The sequence below is a fragment of the Zeus faber genome, assembly GCF_960531495.2.
Source record: "Zeus faber genome assembly, chromosome: 17".
NCBI classification, from domain to species: domain Eukaryota; kingdom Metazoa; phylum Chordata; class Actinopteri; order Zeiformes; family Zeidae; genus Zeus; species Zeus faber.
The window spans coordinates 12,598,233-12,620,538 of NC_137204.1; the positions used below are offsets into that span (position 1 = coordinate 12,598,233).

Consider the following 22,306-nt stretch of genomic DNA (forward strand, 5'->3'; position numbering starts at 1 on the left):
TTTCTCCACGGGTGCCCAGGCTCGGAAGCACCTCGGGGATCGGCACACGTGTGTGCGCGCGTGTGTGTGTGTGTGTGTACATCACGTATTAAGGAACTTCTATAAATCAGAAGTCCAATTGTTACGCACTCTCCCATTTCAGAAGATAGTAATGAAATTCCATTGTTTCACCATTTTTGCCAAGAGTTCAATGGACTCAAATGATTTGATTTGGCACAGCGAATATCCCCACCGGGTGACATCTCCTATTCGAATGACATGAGGTTAGCTGGTCTGATCTGTTGAGAGACAGGAAAAAATATATAAATCGATTAATTATGTAAAGCGTGAGAGCTTTAAACTGCAGTTCAGTTTGCGGCCACTAGGTGTGGGCTCCAGAAAACCTCAGACTGAGGTATCACAAAAATTGTCATTTTTAAGTTAGCCGGTGAGTTTTCTTTCAAGCTGCCAATTTTTTTTTTTTTTTTTTGTGTGTGTCGCAATTAAGGTTTCTGAAACCCTAAAAAGTAATAGAATATATTAAGTCATGTGATTAAGAAGGCGCATATTAAAAATTGTAAACACTGTTATTTTTGTGATCGTTTTATTCTCCATTGTAATTGTGTCGATAACAAAGCAGCCCATACCGTTCTCTGTAACGAACATAACAAATTAAGTTTGAACACTTGAATATCAGAATATCCGATTATATGGAATGAAGGTATTGATTGAGTAAAGATGATAAAGATCGCATCTGGAAAAAGAATCGTAAAAGAAGGAAACAAAAAGACATATACTGTAGATATAGACTTATGTTTTGTTAAAAATCGAGAAGAGGAAAATATATTATGTTCCAACTTAATGTATTAATTATTATTATTCCAATATATAGTGCAGCAATGAGCATGATCTGTGAGCTCATCTGAATACTTGAGCTCCTCAGCTTAAGTAATGTTAAGTATAACGTTCACCCTAATCATTGTTTCTACCAGATCCTAAAATGATAGATTTCCTATTCCGCTTTATTCCCTATCGATGTTTCTGTTGGGTGGTTATACTGTATATGCGTCCAAAATCTTTTTTATATTTCTATTCTTTGTATCAGTTGTATAAAATCATAGCTTTGTATCTTTCCATTTCGAACAAGAGACCGGTCAATAATAGGGGTGGGAATGGCGGAGTATCTCACGATACTATCACGATACGTAGTCCATGACAACGATGGCATCCCGACACATTGCAAGACAAATCAATCACGATACTTGTGTAAGGAAATATACCCCTAAAAAGGCAAAAAGCAGGAATTATGTATTTATTCACTGCAGTGTGGTGTCAGTTTCAGAGAATTTGACAACTGAGATGAAACAATGACAACAAAAATATGTCCAACTTCAAATAATATCGTGAAATATATAAAATATTCGATCCAATTAGACCCGCCCCCGGCAACGCAATTTAATTCCAATACAAATTACAAGTATCCAGTACCATGTTCAATGGCTCACGCTCATTGCATCTCTCAATACACATTGTTTATTGTTTGTGTATTTTGTCTCACCCCTAGTCGGTAAGGGAAACTACTCCCCTTAATAAACCTCTTTAGGCCTTAATATCCTCTTTGAGGAACAATCATTTCCCTAAAGTGTTGTGGAAAAAATGTAATGAGTCTGTATTTCCTGTGAGAAGTCTCTTTTTTTTTTCCATTGACTTCCACTCAGTCTGAGGTTTTTCCGGAGCCTGCACCTAGTGGCCGAAAAACTGAACTGCAGTAGAAAAACATGTTCATTAAAATACATCGTGTACGACTCAATGGCGCAAAACTCGATTTTGGCCACATCTAGGCTCAAACCGTTGAAAAACAGTTGCTTGGTAGGTGACAAATGCACGGGTCCCTGCAGCCACATACCTGAGGTCTATCGCTTTTACAAGCTTCTTCCAAGTTTTTGTGCCAGATGATTGCTGAAAATCTGGATCCCGTCTGGAACTTGTAAACATTGCCTGTGAAGTGAGGTTCGAGCAAGCCGCTTGAATTAACTGCCACGTCAAAAACATGTCGACTTAAAGAGTAGTCAAACAGCTATACTCAAATAAAATGTTAGAGGTTTCACCTTTGTCCGGGTCATTGAGGTGGAAAATGTTGGGTCTGGCTGGATCATCTGGCAGAACCACCATCCATCCGGTCACACACACCTTTTTACACGCAATGGATTTGTACTGTGGAAATAAGCAACATCAAGTTAGCGCCATTTAGACTCAAGTCGTCTTCTTTTTTTTTTTTTTTTTAGTTCACACGGTAGTTCTGTTTCGCTACGCACATGCTTCCTCTCAGAGGCTCTCAGAGCTTTGGCTCCGTAGAAAGTTAGCGTGGAACCGGAGAGAGCGATCCAGAATCTTGTCCAAGACGACAACTGGAATACAGAAAAAACACTTGTGGAGGAAGTTGAAGTCCAATCAACAATCTCGTGACAAACTATCGATCGTCTGAATCTCAATGTGGAAGTGATTGTGAAAAGCCAACGGGACCATCTCACCTTGGGCTTCCGTCCCTCCTTCAGGAGTGTCTTCCTTCGAAGGGGCCCCTCAATGGTGACGCCGCCGACCTCGCTACATGCGTAGCAGGAGTTGGCAGCGGAAGAACTATACATGTGAGAATGATTGTGTTATTTACTTATATTACAATATTATATGTATAGGCAGCCTCCCAAAAAATGAAATCCACTGTACCTGTAAACGTAGCTGCAGCTCCGCGGAGAATTGCGCAGCGGAACCCTCCAGTTAGGGCCTAATGTGGCGTACATGCGGCCCCTGTTTATCACAATTTTTTTTTAAAGTTAGCCGGTGAGTTATCTTTTAAGTTGCCAAAACTTTGTAGTGCAGCAATTAGGGTTTCATTTCAACCCCATTGTAATATTGAAGTGTCTCGTATATGGTGGTCCAGACTATTCTATATTACCCACAATGCCATGGGGGGAACTGGTTATAATTTGTAGGCTGCAGGTAAATTACAAAAAATGTCTATTTCAGAGTTGTTAAGCTTTCTCTTCTCAGATCTTCAAGGGTTATCGTATTTCCTCAAGTATAAACCGGTGATCAAATAAAAACCGGGCTCCTAATAAATGCCGGGGGCGTGGTGGACACGAACAAATAAAAGCCTGCCTCAAACACAGGCTGGGGAAAAACTGATTTGAGCTGCGGAGCTCCGCATGGGAACAGCTCCGCAGCTCCATCAGAGTGATCTTTTCTCCAAACGAGATCCCTTCTTGGGGCAAATGCCCAGCTCTGAGCGCTCTCGCTCTCCAAAGCGGGAAGTGCTGCGCTCAAGGGAAACTTTGAAAACTGTAATGCCCCCCGTAGGTTAGCATCACAAATGCAAATTTTAGAGTAGCTACGAGCTCTCTCTTACTTCCACCATACATGCGTTGGCGTGGCATGGCACCTAGACGGATGTTGGATTTAAAAGTCATACTAAAATATGATGAAATATTCAGAGGGAATTAGATATAAGAACCTGCCTCTTATATAAGCCTGCTTCCAATAAATGCCTGGCACCCTCTGCAGTTTCGGTAAATCAAGGCTCCTGTGACTATTTGAGGAAATACGGTATGTGGGAAAATTGAGCCATGCAAGTTCAGATTGGTCTGACACATCCGACCAATTTTTGATGATCGGTGTCGAATACGACATCATTTCCGATATACGTAGAGCATCAAGACCATCAAAAGTTACATAGATATTTTTTTTAAGATGTAAAATTTAAAAAAAAAGTATATATATATTTTTTTTCACATACGTATCATCATTATTCAATTTAGAGTAGATCATTTTGAATTTGTTTAGAATATAAATTTAGCTTAGAGATCAAAGTGGAATATTATAATACAATATTTCTATACAAAACTATTCTTCTTCTTCGAAAAAAAAGAAAAGAAAAAGTACATTCAATAAATGTCTGGACTTTAGATTGAATTGCCACCAGTAATCTGCACTTAGTTCTGGCATACATTTCCGTTCAAAATAACAGAAGTAGACTAAATAAATGTGGTTTTCTAAGGAAAACTGGTATTTCTTAAATTATTTTTTTATCATCAAATTTTGTGTTTTAATCTCAAAGTTATTTTCTGACCATTAAGTGGGTCAACATGGGCATCAGAATCTTTTAAATTGATCCAGTTTAGAATTGAATTATCAATTTTATCTTTTTATCTATCTATTTATTGATTATCTTTATTTGATTTATTATTATTTAATAAGTATTCTCATGCAAATCAATTGGGTTGACTACTGATGATCAAAAAATAAGGCATAATAATATTAGTAATAAGCAGGGGTGCACATAACTTTTTTGGTCTTGTTCTCAGGGGAAAACCTGGGGTTGTTGCTTGGTCCTCACTTTGTTTTTTTTTTTTTTTTTCCATGACCCACCTCTCAGGATGAACAAAATAGGGTGATACATGGATAACGTGACATGGGACTTTAATTCCAATTAAAAATGAATAAAAGCAGTACAACAAAATGTCAGTTCTTTAAAGCCCCATAGTATGTAGCGTTCAAATTAAATCACTGCTCTTTCATGACTTTCAAATGACAATATGGGACCGTGCCATCAGCTGACTTGGCACAGTTCTCCAGGGTGTGGGCGCTGCACAGAATATGCACAAGGGAATTGTAATTTGGGAAGACCCTGCTGTAAACTCCAACGTTGACAGCGTCTCCATCAGTGCATACTGAGACCAATTTCGTCTTCCACTCTGCTAAAGCACAAGCATTGAACAGTTGCACAAGTCCATCCTCTATGTCCTGTGCTTTTCGATTGGCCCCCAGATTAATTATTCCAAAGAAATCTGAGCTGAATTCCCCGTTGCTGGACACAGAAACAATGCACACAATTTCCTGCTCCATTTTTGTTGTATCTTCAGATCCATCAAAGAGCTGCTTCTTCTTTCGGATGCTCCCGTTAGGGGTCGCCACAGTGGATCATCTGCCTCTAATACCTTCTGTTCTGCGCTTCTTCCTCCCTTACACCAACCACCTGCTTGTCCTCCCTCAACACATTCATAAACCTTCTCTTTGGCCTTCCTCTTTTCCTCTTGCCTGGCAGCTGCATCCTGAGCATCCTTCTCCCAATGTAACTCTCATCTCTCCTACACATGTGTCCAAACCATCTCAATCTCGCCTCTCACTTTTCCACCAAACTGTCCAACGTGTCCAACCAATGTACTCATTCTTAATCCTGTCCATCCTTGTCACTCCCAATGAAAATCTCAACATCCTCAACTCTGCCACCTCCAGTTCAGCCACCTGCTTTTTTTGTTTGTTTTTTGTTTGTCTTTAACATAGCTTTGGAGTACAACATAGCTGGTCTCACTACCGTCCTGTAGACCCTTCCCTTCACTCTTGCTGGAACCCTTCTGTCACACATCACTCCAGACACTCTTCTCCACCCACTCCACCCTGCCTGTACTCTCTTCTTCACCTCTCTCTCGCACTCTCTGCTGCTTTGGATGGTCGACGCCAAGTACTTGAACTCATCCGCCTTCTCCACCTCCACTCCTCGCATTCTCATTTTTTCGCCACCCTCCCTCCCATTCAGGCACATGTATTCTGTCTTACTCCTGCTGACTTTCATTCCTCTTCTCTCTAATGCATGCCTCCACTTCTCCAGGCTCTCCTCAACCTGCTCCCTACTCTCGCTACAGATCACAAAGTCATCCACAAACATCATAGTCCACAGAGACTCCTGCATGATTTCATCTGTTAACCTGTCCATCACCATTGCAAACAAGAAGGGGCTCAGAGCTGATCCTTGATGCAATCCCACCTCCACTTTGAATGCCTTCATCACGCCTACTGCACACCTTACTAATGTCTGACTGCCCTCATACATATCCTGTACCACTCTTACGTACTTCTCTGCCACCCCCGACTTCCTCATGCAATACCACACTTCCTCTCTCGGCACCCAATCATATGCTTTCTCTAAATCCACAAAGACGCAGTGCAACTCCCCCTGCTCTTCCCTGTACTTTTCCATCAGCATTCTTAAAGCAAACATTGCATCTGTAGTACTCTTTCCTGGCATGAAACCATGCTGCTGCTCGCTGATCCCCACCTCTCCTCTTAACCTAGCCTCCATTACCCTTTTCCATAGCTTCATGCTGTGGCTGATCAACTTTATTCCCCTGTAGTTACTACAGCTCTGTACGTCTCCCTTGTTCTTGAAGATGTACAGTACACTTCTTCTCCATTCCTCTAGCATCCTCTCCCTTTCCAGGATGGTGTTAAACTGCCAACTGCCTTTCAACTCTTCATCTTCTTTAATGCTGTTCTCACCTCATCCTTGCTAATTTGCTGCACTTCTTGATCCACTATCCCCACATCATCCACTCTTCTCCCCCTTTCATTTCCGTCATTCATCAACTCCTTAAAGTACTCCTTCCAGCTTCTCAACACACTCTACTCACTAGTCAGCACATTCCCATCATTATCCTTCATCACCCTAACCTGCTGTACATCCTTCCCAGCTTGGTCCCTTTGTCTTGCCAATCGGTACAAGTCCTTTTCTCCTTCCTTACTGTCCAACCTCTCATACAACTCGTCGAATGCCTTTTTCTTTGCCACCTTCTCTTCACCTTGCGCCACATCAGCTTGTACTCCCGTCTACTTTCTTCATCTCTCTGACTATCCCATTTCTTCTTCGCCAATCTCTTCTGCACTATGCTCTTCTGTACTTCCTCATTCCACCGCCAAGAGTCCTTGTCTTCCTTCCTCTTCTTGCATGATACACCAAGTACCTTCTTGGCCGTCTCCCTCACCACTCCTGCAGTTGTTTCCCAGTCATCTGGTAACCGTTCATTCCCACCTATTGCCCGCCTTACCTCTTCCCTAAATTGCATGCATCACTCCTCCTTTTTCAACTTCCACCATTTTATCTTTGGCTCTTCTTTCACTCTCTTCCTCTTCTTGGCCTACAGAGTCATCCTACAGACCACCATCTGATGCTGCCTAGCAACACACTCCCCTACCACCACTTTGCAGTCAAAGAGCACACCCCAAAGTTCAGCTGCTTTCAGTTTTTCACTCAATTCCGAACTTATGGCCTGCGCGATGCTCTGCATGATACGCCCTCCCCCTTCTAGTGAATGATAAGCGGTCCCGATGTTAACTCCAAGCCTCTTGAGAAGCGGAATATCCTCTTCATATGAACACATAGGACGTGCAGGTTTCGCTTTGTGAAAGGCCAATAGAAAAACCTTACACAGTGCTCGATGCTGTTCTTCATTCAGTTTGTCTTGCCATCTGTCGCGCAGGCCACTGGGTCTCTGGTCCTAGCTGCGCCTTTTATCAATCACTTGCACTACTTTCTGGTGCTCTCTGCTACTCGTATGCTTATCAAAAGCTGGATGATTTACGTTTTTAGTCCCTGTATAAAAGGCGCTGTTTTTATCCACCAGAGTGGGATTTTCACGGCACTGTTTGCACCACATCTGGGTGCAGGGGTCATTCGTTTGAAGCCAGCTGACCTCCTGCAGCCACTTTTTCGAGAACACACGCGTCTTTTGCGGTTCAGGTTCAGTCTGGCGTTTCTTTGGAGGTGGAGGAACACCAAAGTAATTGCTTAATGGAGCTTGCTTCTTGGACATTTTGATGAATGGAGAAAGTCCTAAAAGCAGTGGCTTATACTGTGCACTGCATTCCAATGTTTCGTACTATCCGTACCAAAATGTTAGGTACGCAAACGCAAGTTACAACATCTGATCTGGCGCGCATTGTTTATTTTGATCGCACACCTGCGCACCACTTATGTGCACCCCTGGTAATAAGGTTTAATAATATATATATTTTTTTCACTTCTCATTTTATACTACAAATAAGTGTGGTACTTTTACTTGTGGAAATAACTTACTAAATAAATACATATATACGTATAGTATAAAAACTGTACAATGTACCTTTTTGAAGTTATAGTATAGGGTTTAATTGCTAAGCTGGGCTGCGATATTTATTACGAATTATTATTATTTTGTTCTCACCGCTCCATTCCAGGTGACGTCCCCTCCTCAAAAGAGCTTTCACTGCTGCCTATTGAGAAGTGAGGGATGGGAAAAACAAAAACAAAACTGTGATGGAAATATTCAACTTTTAGCACCTGCCACAGAGAAACATATGTTGAAAGAAAAGACGGAGGATATACCTAAAGATAGACCATTTGACACTGAAGTGCTGTGTGGATCATTCCTGACCGGACTCTGGGACTCCAAGAAGCTGTCATCCAGTAGGTGCCGCGCTTTCTCGATGGGAAATGTGGCGCTCTTGCTCTCCGACATGCCATACTGACACATCATACTGTGCAGAGAAAAGCGGGTTTATGAGAGGATTTATACATAAATAACAAAAACACTGGGGGGGGGGGACTGATGTCAGAGAGTAGACTCACTTGTTTCCCAGACTATGGCTCTTTCGATGGTGAGACGGGGGTGGGGTGGGGATGCGTAACCCCACAGAGGCGTCAGGGCAGGTGGGTCGTCGGCTGTACCTCACAGAGGCAGACATCTCTGACAGACCTGAAACAATGCAGGGACATTAAAACCGATCCTCGTAAAGTCCAAATATCGGAACATCGAGTGAGTTTTTGCTTAGAATGTGTGCCGTGAAAATGTTTCAGATTTCCCATAAAAATACATCAATAATGGAAACTGGCAATTGTGCTGCAAGATCAAAATTGCAAGGCTGTACTAATTCACCGGTTACAGACGTAATAACAGTGTTGCGTTGATCAGAATAAGCTCTAGTTTTACACACGGTGAAGAAAGGTTAGACTCTTTTGAGATTCAGCAATCAGTCACTCAGAAGAGTCATTCAATTTTGCAACTTTTCATTCATTTCATTCAGTTGGTGTAATGCACAGTGAGCGAGGGAGGACTCCCAGAAAACAATGAACGAGACTCAGAAGCGTCTGAGCGGCTCTGAGTTGTGGATGTAATTCTCCCGGGAATCATTTCATTCTGTCAAAATTATTTATTTTGGTGGAATGTTGGGGTAAATCGGTCACATTCAATATGGCAACTGCTAAGTTGCCATATTGAATGGCAACTGCTAAGTTGAATGGCAACTGCTAAGTTGTTTGCCATGAACCGGATTTAGTCTATTAAGTTGTTGAAGTCGAAGACCCGTTCGCCCACTCTTTTGCAGGAGTCCAGCATAACTACGCACAGTAAGCACAGTTCTATGGGTTTCTGGATCAGGAGTGAGATGTGGCATGGGATTTTTTTTTCGTGGCATGGGATTATTTTATTGTAAAAAGTGTGCTGTGACACCAGTCTAAGGGTGTAAAGAGAAGTGTAAATACGGACAAGTGTAAATATATAGAACTACAGTGCCTCAGTCCATCTCTGTCTCACATGTTGCTTGTGGACTTACCTGCGAGGTCTTCTTAAGAAGACTTTAATCTTATATCTCATATATCTCTGGGAATTATCCTACAGACAATATACAGTTTATAAAGTCCTGTCCTACCCTTTACGTTCTGCTACAAAACAGGGAGCAGAATGTGTGTTCAGGAGGTAAAGCGGGTGGTCTGACAATTGGAGGATGGCTAATCTTTGCGCTGCTCCTCCCTGGTACCATAGTGTGTGCTGGTCCAAGTGTCCTCGAGCAAGGCATTTATTTTATATTGCTTGTGGACTTACCTGCTAGGTCTTCTTTAGAAGAGGCGATACGAGGAGAACTGTTGCCAGGTTCAATCTTCAGAGACAGTCTGTAAAACATTATCTTTATCAGTGGAGGATTTGCTTTTCCATCGTATGTTTTTGGTTGTTTTTCGTGGTTTGCATTACCAAGTTAATGATGTAGATCATTTGAGACTGAACATTGAATCTTAGCCTGTAACATATGACTTATAACCCTATGACCAATAACTATTTAACCACAAACATACATACATACATACATACATACAGTCATATATACAGTGTACACCGATCAGCCACAACATTAAAACCCACCTCTAATAACTATTATTGTGTATGTCCCCCTTGTGCTGCCAAAACAGCTCTGATCCATGGAGGCATGGGCTCCACAAGACCTCTGAAGGTGTCCTGTGGTATCTGGCACATAGATGTTAGCAGTAGATCCTCTGAGTCCTGTAAGTTGCGAGGTGGGGCCCCCATGGATTGGCTTGTTGTTCCAGCACATCTCTCAGATGCTCAATCGGATCGGACCCTCACCCCGGCCATCCCCATGATTCATCAGACCAGGCCACCGTCTTCCATTGCTCCATTGTACAATTCTGACACTCACATGCCCATCGTAGGCACTTTCAGCGCTGGACAGGGGTCGGCATGGGCACTCTAACCTGTCTGTGGCTACACAGCCCCATACGCAGCATGATCCGATGCACTGTGTGTTCCGACACCTTTCTATCATAGCAGCATTAACCTTTTCAGCAAATTGTGCTACAATAGCTCTTCTGTGGGATTGGACCAAACGGGCTAGACTTCGCTCTCCACGCACATCAATGAGCCCATGGGTGCCCGTGACCCTGTCGCCGGTTCACCTGTTGTCCTTCCTTGACCACTTTTGGTGGGTATTAACCACTGCATACCGGGAATACCCCACAAGACCTGCCGTTTAGGAAATGCTCTGACGCAGTCATCTAGACCTGCGATTTTCAACGGTGCCGTGAGAGATCGTCAGGTGTGCAGTGGGAAATTATCCAATTTCACTTAATAGGTCCAAAAAAATATTATTTAGTCACTGCACGTAATTTTTCAGCGCCGGTGCCAGCAATGTAGTGGCTGGTAAAGTAATACTCCTCCATGTCAGTGGGTGGCAGTAGGGAGTGCATTAATTATCTTATTAAGACAACAGAATTAGTGATGCATGATTAGTGATGCATGATACTTGTGACGGTGATGAGAAGTGCGACAGCTATGGATAAATTTTTGAAAAGGAAAAGTGCAGACTCTGACCTGGGTCCTGGTCAAAATTCGAACCCAGATGAGATGCCTAGTATGAGTGGTGGTCAAAAGAAAGCAAAAGCGGTGAGTTCGAGGCAGTACAGCGAAAGGTATCTTTCGTTTGGATTTACTTTCACCGGAGATCCGATTGCACAGACTCTGTTATGCTTGTTGCGTGGGGAAAAGCTATCTAACACCGCTATGGTCCCAAGCAAGCTTAGACACCATCTCCAAACGAAACACCCTTCACATTAAAACGAGAACACAGACTATTTTGTTTGCCTGCGTGAACACACTGAGAAACAGGCAACTTTAATGAGGAAAAACCACAAGGGTGTCTGAGAGAGCTCTCAAAGTTAGATACATCGAAAATATTGTATTGGAGAAGATACGCATCAATTTGAAATTTGCATTGCAACTTGATGAATCTAATTAGTGGACACGCTCAACTCCTGGCCAATGTGCGCTCTGTGGATGGAGACACCATAAGAGAAAACTTCCTATTCTGCAAGGCATTGCACGAGTGTCTTGAGGAGTTGTCGTTTTATTTCCCCTCAGCCTCCACTGATTGCCTTGACTGGGTTAGGGACCCATATAGCTCAGCAGCAGTTTTTGGAAAAGGACATAACTTTGCAGGAGCAGGAAGAACTAACTGAACCGAGACAAGACCGAGGTTTAAAGCTAAACTTTGCTGATCTACCTTTGGACAGTTTTTGGTCGACTGCTGTCAAGGACTTCCCCATGCTGGCAAACAGAGCTACTTCAACACTGCTCCCATTTTCCACAACATATCTATGTGAGCTGGGCTTTTCAAGCATGACTGCCATAAAAAAAAACAAAAAACAGAGAGACAGAGTTGTTGAGGAAGAGTTCCGTGTGTGCCTTTCTTAAATTCCTGCCAGGTATCAACTTTGTGTACGTCGAAACAGGCCCAGGTTTCACACTGAGTGAGTTTGAGTGAATTTAAAAACGAAACTGTCATTAAATCTACTGTATTAGGCTGTAATGTGTCATTTTGTAACATTTTTGGTTTGTGGTGTGCCGCGGGATTTTTCTTAATCTAAAAATGTGCCGTGCCTCAAAAAAGGTTGAAAAACACTGGTCTAGACATCACAATTTGGTCCTTGTCAAAGTGGCTCAGATCCTTACGCTCGACCATTTTTCCTGCTTCGATTACATCATCTTCAAGAACTGACTGTTCACTTGCTGCCTAATATATCCCACCCATTGACAGGTGCCATTGGAACGAGATGATCAATGTTGTTCACTTCAAATGTCAGAGGTTTTAATGTTGTGGCTGATCGGTGTATAGTGCACGCACGCACGCACGCACGCACGCACGCACGCACGCACGCACGCACGCACGCACGCACGCACCATGTATTAGTGAAATGTTAGCTCATTATTACGTTAGTTAATTATAATTCATGGAAATAGTATAATTCATGAACAATGGCATAGAAATGTATGTACAAAATCTGTCACATGTGGACCGTGTCAGGAAATGTTTTGCTTATCTGAAATCGCCAAGTGTGACAGCTTGTGATAGCTTCGCAATTTAAGATTCATTCTTACTTGAAGTTGTCATCCTCCACAAACTTCTGCAACTCCTCAATGTAGCGAACAGACATCAAGTATTTCTGGACGTGTGGGAGGGTCACCAGGTAATCTGAAGTGAAAAATATGAACATTTTGTTTTCTCAATATTTCAGAATGTATTATTAATTTAGTAGTCAAAATGAGTGACCTTTATGTTTTTCAAGAATTTGGGTATTCCCTTCAGAATGATGACTTCACTGGTACATCAGTGATTTAATTTGATTAATTTGTTGAATGCATTGACTCATTGATTTATATGTCAATTATTTCATCATTGTATACCCACTGCACACTGACATGGCAGAGCAGCAAAAGGTAACATTTGTTTTGCTTTTCGTTGACTTGTTCATAAACGGTCGCGTTTGATTTACCGTTGTATTCCAGCACACTGGAGACTGGAGAATTTTGTATAATTTATAGAAATGAAGGATAATATTTCCAGATTAGAGCTTTTGGCTAGAGCGAGGCATTTTTCTAAATACAGTATAATTAATTAATATAGATGTTACTTACCATATTTACATGACACCTGTAGGTCGGAGATAGCTCTCAAGAGATTGTTCATCTGATTGGTCCGTTGCTCTGTTTCAATTATACTATCAGATGCTGGATAGGCTGAATCTATGTAAATCATGTCCAACAGGTAGATGCCTATGGGGAAGAGGTGAAAGAGTAAAATAAATGACACCATTGTAATTAAATGTGAGGTTGACAGCAGCGAGATTTTAATTTAAAAATAATAAAATAATAAGCATTATCATTAATTGTATTACTGACCATTTTTTCCCCAGACAGAGATTGAATTTCTGACAGACAACTCTTAGGTAACATTTCATATGATCTTTATTTGAGTTCGGGTGCCTGGGCTCTCATGCTCATCACTCCCAGCTAGGTGTACAGAAAAAATAGACTTCCTTAATGGGATAGAAATATTGGAGTGATGAGCGTGAATCCACCCACTGGATAGAAGAGCAGAGCCCAACGGGTGCTCAAAGCAAGCAGCATAGCAAGCAAGCGCGGAGCAAAGCAGGTAGGGCCTATTTAAGCACCCAGTTGCTGCTTAAATAGGCCAGCCCATAAGGGCGTGGAAGCGTGTGGCGCCGCTGAGTTGTCTGACAGAACTAGCTCCACGAGCTACGTCTCATTCCAAGAGGTTGAAAATCCATATGCCTCAAATTAGGTATTGAGGCATTGACATTTCCCCTAAATGTGTAAGTTTTTAGTCTCACCTACAATCAATTACTTTGAACAACAGCATATGACCTCCACCAGTTTGATGAATCTATCCATTTCCCAAATTGACAGGATAGCAGCAATCAAAATTCCAGAATCAACTTTCTTTTCTCTATCACCCCATTCAACTCCCAACTTGGTTTGAATCACTAAATTGTACTTGTACTTGAGTCTACTGGAATTCATTAAGTTTTAGTAAGACTTTTAGACTATTTTTTCAAAGTCAAGTTTCTAAAGACATGCATATGTGTGTATCCTGCAAAGGGCTAGGATGTCGACAGGTGGTCTTGAAATGAAGGCGAGAGAACTTACCAAGGTAAGGAATACAGGGTACCATCTTGAGGGAGCGGATGTATTCTCTCATGCGAGTGTAGTTCTCTTCTTTTGTTGTCAGATAGTTGAGCTTCTCCAGCGTGGCCTTGTCTTTCCGACTGATCAACTAGAGTAATGACAATTGGGAAAAAATAAATAAAAATGTGTGGAATATATATATCTATCATGTCTGATAGACCTCTCTTTTTTCCCCCCCATTTTAGGCCTAAGATGTGAGAGCATGTGTTAAAGTGACTGACTCAAAGGTGTAAACATAGTCATTCATCTTAAGATTCACAAAAATAATTATGCTATTCACTGGATAACCTTTTCAAATATTCCAGGATACAGAAAGCAAATTAGTTTATAATAAGCAATAAAACATAGCAATCAATGCCTATTAAGTGACTCCAGTATAATCAATTGCGTATACAAATTACACGTTGCTTGTACACAAGAAATTTGTAAAGGAAGTCAAACCATATATACACAGAGGAGTCTCTGAACTTTGTTGTCATTTGAAATTTTATATATATATATATATATATATATATATATATATATATATATATATATATATATATATATATAAGTTTTTTGCTTTTGGTTGAATTTATGCTCTTTATTTACATGATGAGTTTATTATACATTTTGTATGGTTTTATTTGCTAATGCACCCATTTGGTTTTGATAAATAAGGTAATAAGATAAAATAACAAAAAGCAGAAGTAATGTATTTGTTAATACAGAGGTGTTTACTTTTTACTGTTGAATTATTGGGGGGGAAAAAAAAAAAAAGGTTTATTCTTCATTCTGTTTCTACCGCTTAAATACTTCAGGTTTAATTTACTGCTGTACAACACACCGATCAGCCACGACATTAAAACATTAAAGACAGGTGAAGTAAATACCATTGACCATCTCGTTACAATGGCACCTGTCAAGGGGTGGGATATATTAGGCAGCAAGTGAACAGTCAGTTCTTGAAGTTGATGTGTTGGAAGCAGGAAAAACGGTCAAGCGTAAAGATCTGAGCGACTTTGACAAGGAGCAAATTGGGATGGCTAGACGACTGTATGCAGTGGTTAGCATCTACCAAAAGAGGTCCAAGGAAGGACAACCAGTCAATCGACGATTGACTGCCCATGGGCTCATTGATGCACGTTGGGAGCCAAGCCTAGACCGCCTGGTCCAATCCCTCAGTGGAGCTACTGTACAAAAAAATTGCTGGGGTTGCGTAGCCACAGATCAGTCAGTGTGCCCACGCTGACCCTGTCCACCGCTGAGTCCTCCTATAGTGCGTGTCAGAACTGGACCATGGAGCAATGGAAGAAGGTTTTATTTTACATCATGTGGATGGCCGGGTGTGTGTGAGTCATTTACCTGGGGAGGAAACGGCACCAGGATACGCTTTGGGAAGAAGGCAAACCGGCGGAGGCAATGTGATGCTCTGGGCAATGTTCTTCTGGGCAACCTTGGGTCCTGGCATTCATGTGGATGTTACTTTGACATGTACTACCAACCTAAATATTGTTGCAGACCAAGTACACCCCTTCATGGCAACGGTATTCCCTGATGGCAGTAGCACTTTCAGCAGGATATTGCATTCAGCCACTCTGAAAAAATTGTTCAGGAATGGTTTGAGGAACATGAAAATGAGTTCAAGGTGTTGACTTGGCCTCCAAATTCCCCAGATCTTGAGCCGACCGAGCATCTGTGGGATGTGCTGGAACAACAAGCCTGATCCATGGGGGCCCCACCTCACAACTTATAGGACTTAGAGCAGGGGTCGGGAACCTTTTTGGCTGGTAGAGCCATAAAAGCCAAATATTTCTAAATGTATTTCCTTGTAAGCCATATAATATTTAATAAAATTGAATGCAACTTTTTAAGTAAGGCATACTTTTAATGTATAACACATCTAAGTACTTAAAAAAAGTACTTTATATAATAAATTTCTCTTTATTCTACTTAATAATATTGTTGTTATACTGTAGCTAACCAATAATAAATGAAATACTTTTTACCATTAATGCGACTTCTGGTGCTGCATGGTTGATGGCCTTGTGTTCTGGTTCATACGTAGTGAGGTTAAGCTTCATGCTGCGTTGAGGCTTCCATCAGTTCAACGTGAGCGTAGGTTGCTCTTAATGTTTTTCAGATGTTAGAAAGACTGCTCACATGCGAGTGTAGAGCCAAACATGGTCAACGCGGCAATACTCACATGCTGCGAAGCTCGTTCCAAGTTTTAGGAATCAGCTGGTCTTCAGGTTCAAGTTCAAGAGATTATGTGTCACATACATATTCAAGTTTTTTCCATTTCTGTCCACTTGTGTTCAGCTGATTGCTCCGACTGGAGGCAGGGAGTTTTCTTAATGTTTGTCTGTCTTACAGAGGGGATCGGTGCACGGGCTGGTAAGCAGCCCAGCAGTGGAACGCCATTCCTCTTGTGCCCGAGAGGATCATTATTATCCACAATTAGATTGTAGATGTACGTTAGTAGTTAAACAATTATTGGGAATAGGGTGAAGTCATATGTTACAGGCTAAGATTCAATATTCAATCTCAAATGATTTACAACATTAACTCGGTAATGTCCGCTCCCATGCAAAAACACGAGAAAAAAAAGTGAATCCTCTGATCCGCTGATAGAGATAATTTGCCTCTAAAGATTGAACCTAGCAACAGTTCTCCTCATATCGCCTCTTCTAAAGAAGACCTGGCAGCTAAGTCCACAAGCAATATAAAATGAATGCCTTGCTCAAGGACACTTTAATATGCTAACAGGGAGGAGCAGCGGATCAAACTATGCATCCTTCGATTCTCAGACCACCCGCTTTACCTCCTGAACACATTTTCTGCTCCCTGTTTAGTAGCAGGACGTAAAGGGTAGGACAGGACTTTATAAACGGTATATTGTCTGTAGGACAATTCCCAGAGATATGAGATATCAAGCTCCTAATTCTAAATATTTCTTCACTCTTCAACCGCATGTTTCAAAAGCTATCGATGTTTTGGCATTATACGATATAATACCTTATGAATCTTAGGATATTTTTGAATACACCTCCCAAAGAGAAAGAAGCAAATATATATATATTTTAAATTCAGTATCAAATTCAATTTCATTGCAGAGTTGGCACAAACATAGAAAATAAAATAGAACATTTATTCCACATCAACGTCTACATTTTTATTTCAAGAGGCCTAATTTTATAGTTTTTACCCCTTTTATATGCACTTAACGTACATTTATTTTACACAAATTCACCATAATCATCTTTACACAAGTAGTCTTCTACCAAACGAAACCTCCACATCCTGCAGAAATGCTCAGCCGTTGCTGGTTGTTAGTCAAATCAATCTCCCACCTCACTCTTCAGATGTCAATGATACATGTCAATAAAGGGAATTTGTGATGCTGTAAACCCCATGGAATCTTAAAATTTTGCACTGGAGATCCTTTTTTTTTTTTTTCTTTCTTTGCAGGACTTTTTATCTTCTACTTCTATAAAAACCATGTAAAGAAACCATGTCTCACCGCCCAGGTTTTGCTCAGTCTGAAGATGGGAGCGCTTTGTAGGGCAGACACCACAGACACCAGAGAATGGAGGTTGTTTAACTCCAAAAGTTTCTTTAAAAAAAAATAAAAATAAAGGTAAGGTAATGTCCTTAATGAGGAAGATGTAGACATAATACCTGAATAGCACATTATATTCATACATTTCAAAGACTATGCAAAAAGTTTAATTTAAACTATTCTCTTCAAAACCCTCAAATCAGTCACTCAATAAAAATTTTTAATTATAATAAAAATAGTATTAATAATAATAATCATCACCACCATCCTGCTCCTCCTTTTTTTGGGATGTTTATTTTAAATAATTTATCAGAAGACTTGGGAAGGAATATTAAGTGGTTGTCACAGCATAGTCACATAGGCATGGAGCACAGTACATCATTTCAGTACCAGTTTAGAAATCCTTCCATTTCTGAAATGATCCCTATACTGGTACCGATTGACTTCATGGGTGGTATCAAGGGCTACTGATTAAGCAAAAGGGGATTGAGAAATATATGTTCAAAAACTTTGAAAAATTAATGTCCTTCCTGTTGGACAGTAATGTTATATAATAACATTTCTGACAGACAACTCTTAGATTTAATTCAAAATAGTCTTTATCTATTTAGCATTGTTTGAGTTTGGCGTCTGGGCTCTACTGCTCATCACTCCCGGTGAGATGCTCAAAAACCATAGGCATCCTTAATGCGCCAAAAACATTGGAGTGATGAGCTCAAATGCTCCATGCAGGGGAGGTGTAGGGAATGCAGCAACACAGCAAGCAGGCAGCAAAGCAGGTAGGGCAAGAGGGATTGGCTGCTTAAACAGGCCGGCCGATAAGGGCGTGGAAGCATGTGGCGCCGTCGAGTTGTCTGACAGAACTAGCTACGCCTCATTTATTACTCTAACAGTATTCTATTATCCCTTTTAAAAGTGACAACATCTGTTTGTATTTGTATCCCAGCTGTCCTGAAAACCTGTTTTCAGAAAGGGGTTTTGATACTCTATTCATGTGGAATATTACATTTTACTATATGAAAACCAAATCATCCATTTATCTTCCAATATAAGCTTCACATCACACCAAATCTAGTCTAAATGAAGTCTCAAATGAAGTCATTAGTTCCAATATTTAATTTTTCTTTTAACTCACCTTTGCTATTTTGACAAAATGACTCAGTATTTCAGCTCGAATTTTCAACGTCTGGGCAGTCAGAATTTCTCTCACCAGCCAGAAGCTTACCTAAGAACAACGGCGTATAAACAGCAACAAAAAAAGGAAATCCATTTGAAGGAGCCTCATACATGTTCAAACTCAGAAATTCACAGGTTGTATAGATATTTGTCTGCTCACACATCTTTACTGTAAATCTTTACTGTAAAAGCAAGTAAATGTTCACACCGCTGTAAATACTTATTAAAATAATAAGTAGTTATTATTACTTACTCAAGTTCAAGAGATTATTTGTCACATACGGTCGTACATATATGCAGTGAAATGTAAAGTTCTATAAGCTCAAAAAATACTCAAATGTGCGTAATTGACAGGCGGTGCTCGCGCAGCATAAGTACTTATTAGAAAAGACCAACCTGATTAAACCTGCGTGTAAATGCCACAACATTGGGGGACAAACTATGCTTTTCTTTTCTGTTCCATCCACAGTTTGACAGCTCCTGCAAAATTAATAAGATTAAAGTAAGTACCATTGTTTAACACTCTTTGATAATTTGTGTGTTATGTTTCAAAGAGCTTACTTAATGTTATATTTGAAGGGATAACACCAACCAACATTTGCAGATCAATAGGCACAAATTGTCATATATTGTACAGGAAAATAGCAGATTTCTTCTTTTTTAATGATGAATTTTTTAATTTTGAATGAAGATTTATGTAGATTTGAACCAAGGGGCATTAATGCTGATAAGCACCTGTACTTTCATAGAATTAAATAAGCATTAGAATCCTTAATGTTGAAAATGCTAAGAACATGTAGGAGAGATTTACGGCGATTTGATACAGTGATATAAGACCAGATGCTTTATAGACTGGGATGGGGTTGTGATCGGAAGATTTGAAAACGGCCTATACTAAATGGTCTACATGGAAAATGGTCTCTGACGTCTCCTGACATAGAGACAGGGAATTCCGGTTAGAACTACAACACCTTTGCTGATCGCATGGACAAAGAAAAAGCCTTCTGGAGGAAAGTTCTGTAGTCAGATGAAACAAAAATTTTGCAATTTGGCCACAATGACCTGAAATATGTTTAGAGGAGACAAGGTGAGACTTTTCACCACGAGAACACCATACCTACTGTCAAGCATGGCGGTGGTAGTATTTTGCTCTGGGCATGTTTTGCTGCCAGTGATACTGGTGCTTTACAGAAAGTAAATGGAATAATGAAGAAGGAGGATTACCTCCAAATTCTTCAGGAAAACCTAAAATCATCAGCCAGTAGGTTGGGTCTTGGACACAGTTGGGTGTTCCAACAGGACAACGACCCCAAACTCATGTCAAAAGTGGTAAAGGAATGGCTAAATCAGGCTAGAATTAATGTTTTAGAATGGCCTTTCCAAAGTCCTGACTTAAATACCCCATCGTGAACATGTGGACTGTGCTGAAGAAACAAGTCCGTGTCAGAAAGCCAACAATTTTAGTTAACTGCACCAATTCTGTCAAGAGGAGTGGTCAAAGATTCAATCAAAAGCTTGCTAGCAGCTTGTAGAAGGCCACCAAAAATCGCCAAGGGACATGTAACCAAATACTGGCATTGCTGTATGTAGATTTTTGACCCAGTAAATTTGGTCACGTTTTCAGAAGACCCATAATAAATTCATAAAATAATCAAAAAAGAGTTGTAGAAATGAATGGAAACTCAAGACTGCCGTGACATACATGTTGTACATGTTCAAGTGTATGTAAACTTTTGACCACAACTGTATATCTTATATACAGTATACACACACTACAAAGCCAAAAGTATGTGGACACCACTTCTACTGTAATCAACGGGCTATTTCAGCCACATCCATCGGCTGGAGTGGTGTAAAGCTCCCCGGTAGATATATTGGATTTCAGTTATCAATGATTTGCCTGAGCATTGTTAATATCACATTACTCTTTTATAATACATGTGTAGTGGATAATTAAAATCCCTTTGAACAATGACAACAATTGAAACGTTCTCTTACCTCTGGCTGTATGGCTTTGAAAACCGGTGCATCCATCAGGGTTATTTGGCTCTAGAGTTAACAAAAACCTATGTCATCCACCATGAGCACACGGTCACAGAAATTTACAGGAGGTTTACTGCGAACATAATGGGCAGTAAACCTAAAGGAAATTAACAAGAGTTATTCATCATTGATTGATGATATTTAAAGAACTGTTTTACTGTCTATCAAATGGTTGCAATTTGCCATTGGGCTGAAAATAAAGACTAAATAATTTAAACGTTTTTATTTGCATTCCATAGACTGGAGAAGATTGGAAAATTAGGATTACATTTTTTTTTTAAGTGAGAAATCTAAGAAGATATAAGGGTGATTTGGATTATATGTAATATACAATAAACACTAAAATGCATTATCTCCTTTCAAAATGTTTGTGTGTGTGTGTAGAATTATCAAAAGTATGACATGTTTTAATATATTTTATATTGTATAATGTTTAGTCATTTTTACTATTTGTAGTTCTAATATGCCAATTACATTTAGTTAAAGTTCAGCAACATCATTTTCAAGGACCCTCTATGATTTGTGTGTACAAGCGATCAAAGGCAGTTCTAAATTTACTCCTAAAGTACGAACAAATCAAGAAAGATCTTCGCTTGAAAGCTGCCTACGCACGATTTAAGCATTGATTTGTGTGCACACTGCTCGTGAATGAGTCCAAAGGGCGTAAAAAATGAATACGCTTGGTATCATTAATTGCCTATACAACTATACTCACAGCAAATTCCTCAGGTGTCACCTTCAACACGTCAAACACAACCGCATCATAGCTCTTGGCATAATCAACACAAGGTCCATCCACAGAGTCAGAGCTGCTACTGGCCTGCAGAAGTCAGAAAGAAAAAGACACACACACACACACACACACACACACACCTAATTTGTATATAGCTTGATAGCAATAAAAATAATGGTATGAAAACTTTCTTACCTCTGAAGTGACTGAGTTGATGCTGGCTCCATCAGAGAGTCCATTTCTGCGGTACATGCTCACAGGGGGACTTTAGTGGTTTATGAGTTGGGGCAACAGGGGCCCTTAGGTGGATGGCACACATAATCTTTCATTCATGCCTGGGGGATGAAGGGATAGAGCACTTTAAAAACCATGGTGCAAAAACAACATTTTAGATATAATTAAAATACAATTAAGTTGTATTAAATTACAAGCGTTGAGCTCTTTACTTGTATTCAAGTTTAAAAATGCCGTTTTACTGTGCTTTCCTTTTGTTATATTTTAAAGCATTGATGTAGTCCTGGAGTTAAAGAACGAAAATTCTATGAAGCAGACAAAGTTAAGCACTAATAAAACTGATCTTAAGTATGGATGAATGGATACACTACATACTACAAGTGCTCCAAAATACAGTTCTTAGATTTCACTTGAATGAATAAAGCAATTATAATTCAATAAATACATCAGACAACTGATCAG

The 22,306-nt window shown here is 40.3% G+C and overlaps 1 protein-coding gene across 3 annotated transcripts; it reads right to left on the reverse strand.

The window, feature by feature from the left end:
• Window positions 1-245: 245 nt before the first annotated feature.
• Window positions 246-21,862, reverse strand: LOC307243424 (ras-specific guanine nucleotide-releasing factor RalGPS1; the record flags this gene model as incomplete). 3 transcript variants are annotated; one of them, XM_080018235.1, is made up of 19 exons in its annotated part: window positions 246-275; window positions 1,886-1,977; window positions 2,088-2,193; window positions 2,295-2,387; window positions 2,511-2,616; window positions 2,704-2,784; window positions 8,010-8,058; window positions 8,171-8,322; window positions 8,414-8,531; window positions 9,666-9,733; window positions 12,510-12,603; window positions 13,047-13,184; window positions 14,079-14,205; window positions 17,620-17,712; window positions 18,794-18,883; window positions 19,231-19,314; window positions 20,833-20,883; window positions 21,593-21,697; window positions 21,806-21,862. In XM_080018235.1, the coding sequence occupies 19 exons, from the start codon at window positions 21,860-21,862 to the stop codon at window positions 246-248; spliced, it is 1,734 nt and encodes a 577-aa protein (XP_079874361.1). The 3 variants fall into 3 exon arrangements, with proteins under 3 accessions (XP_079874361.1, XP_079874362.1, XP_079874360.1); XM_080018236.1 differs by having other exon boundaries at window positions 246-278; window positions 2,511-2,583; window positions 8,414-8,540; XM_080018234.1 differs by having other exon boundaries at window positions 246-278; window positions 8,414-8,540.
• Between the last annotated feature and the right edge of the window lie 444 nt (window positions 21,863-22,306).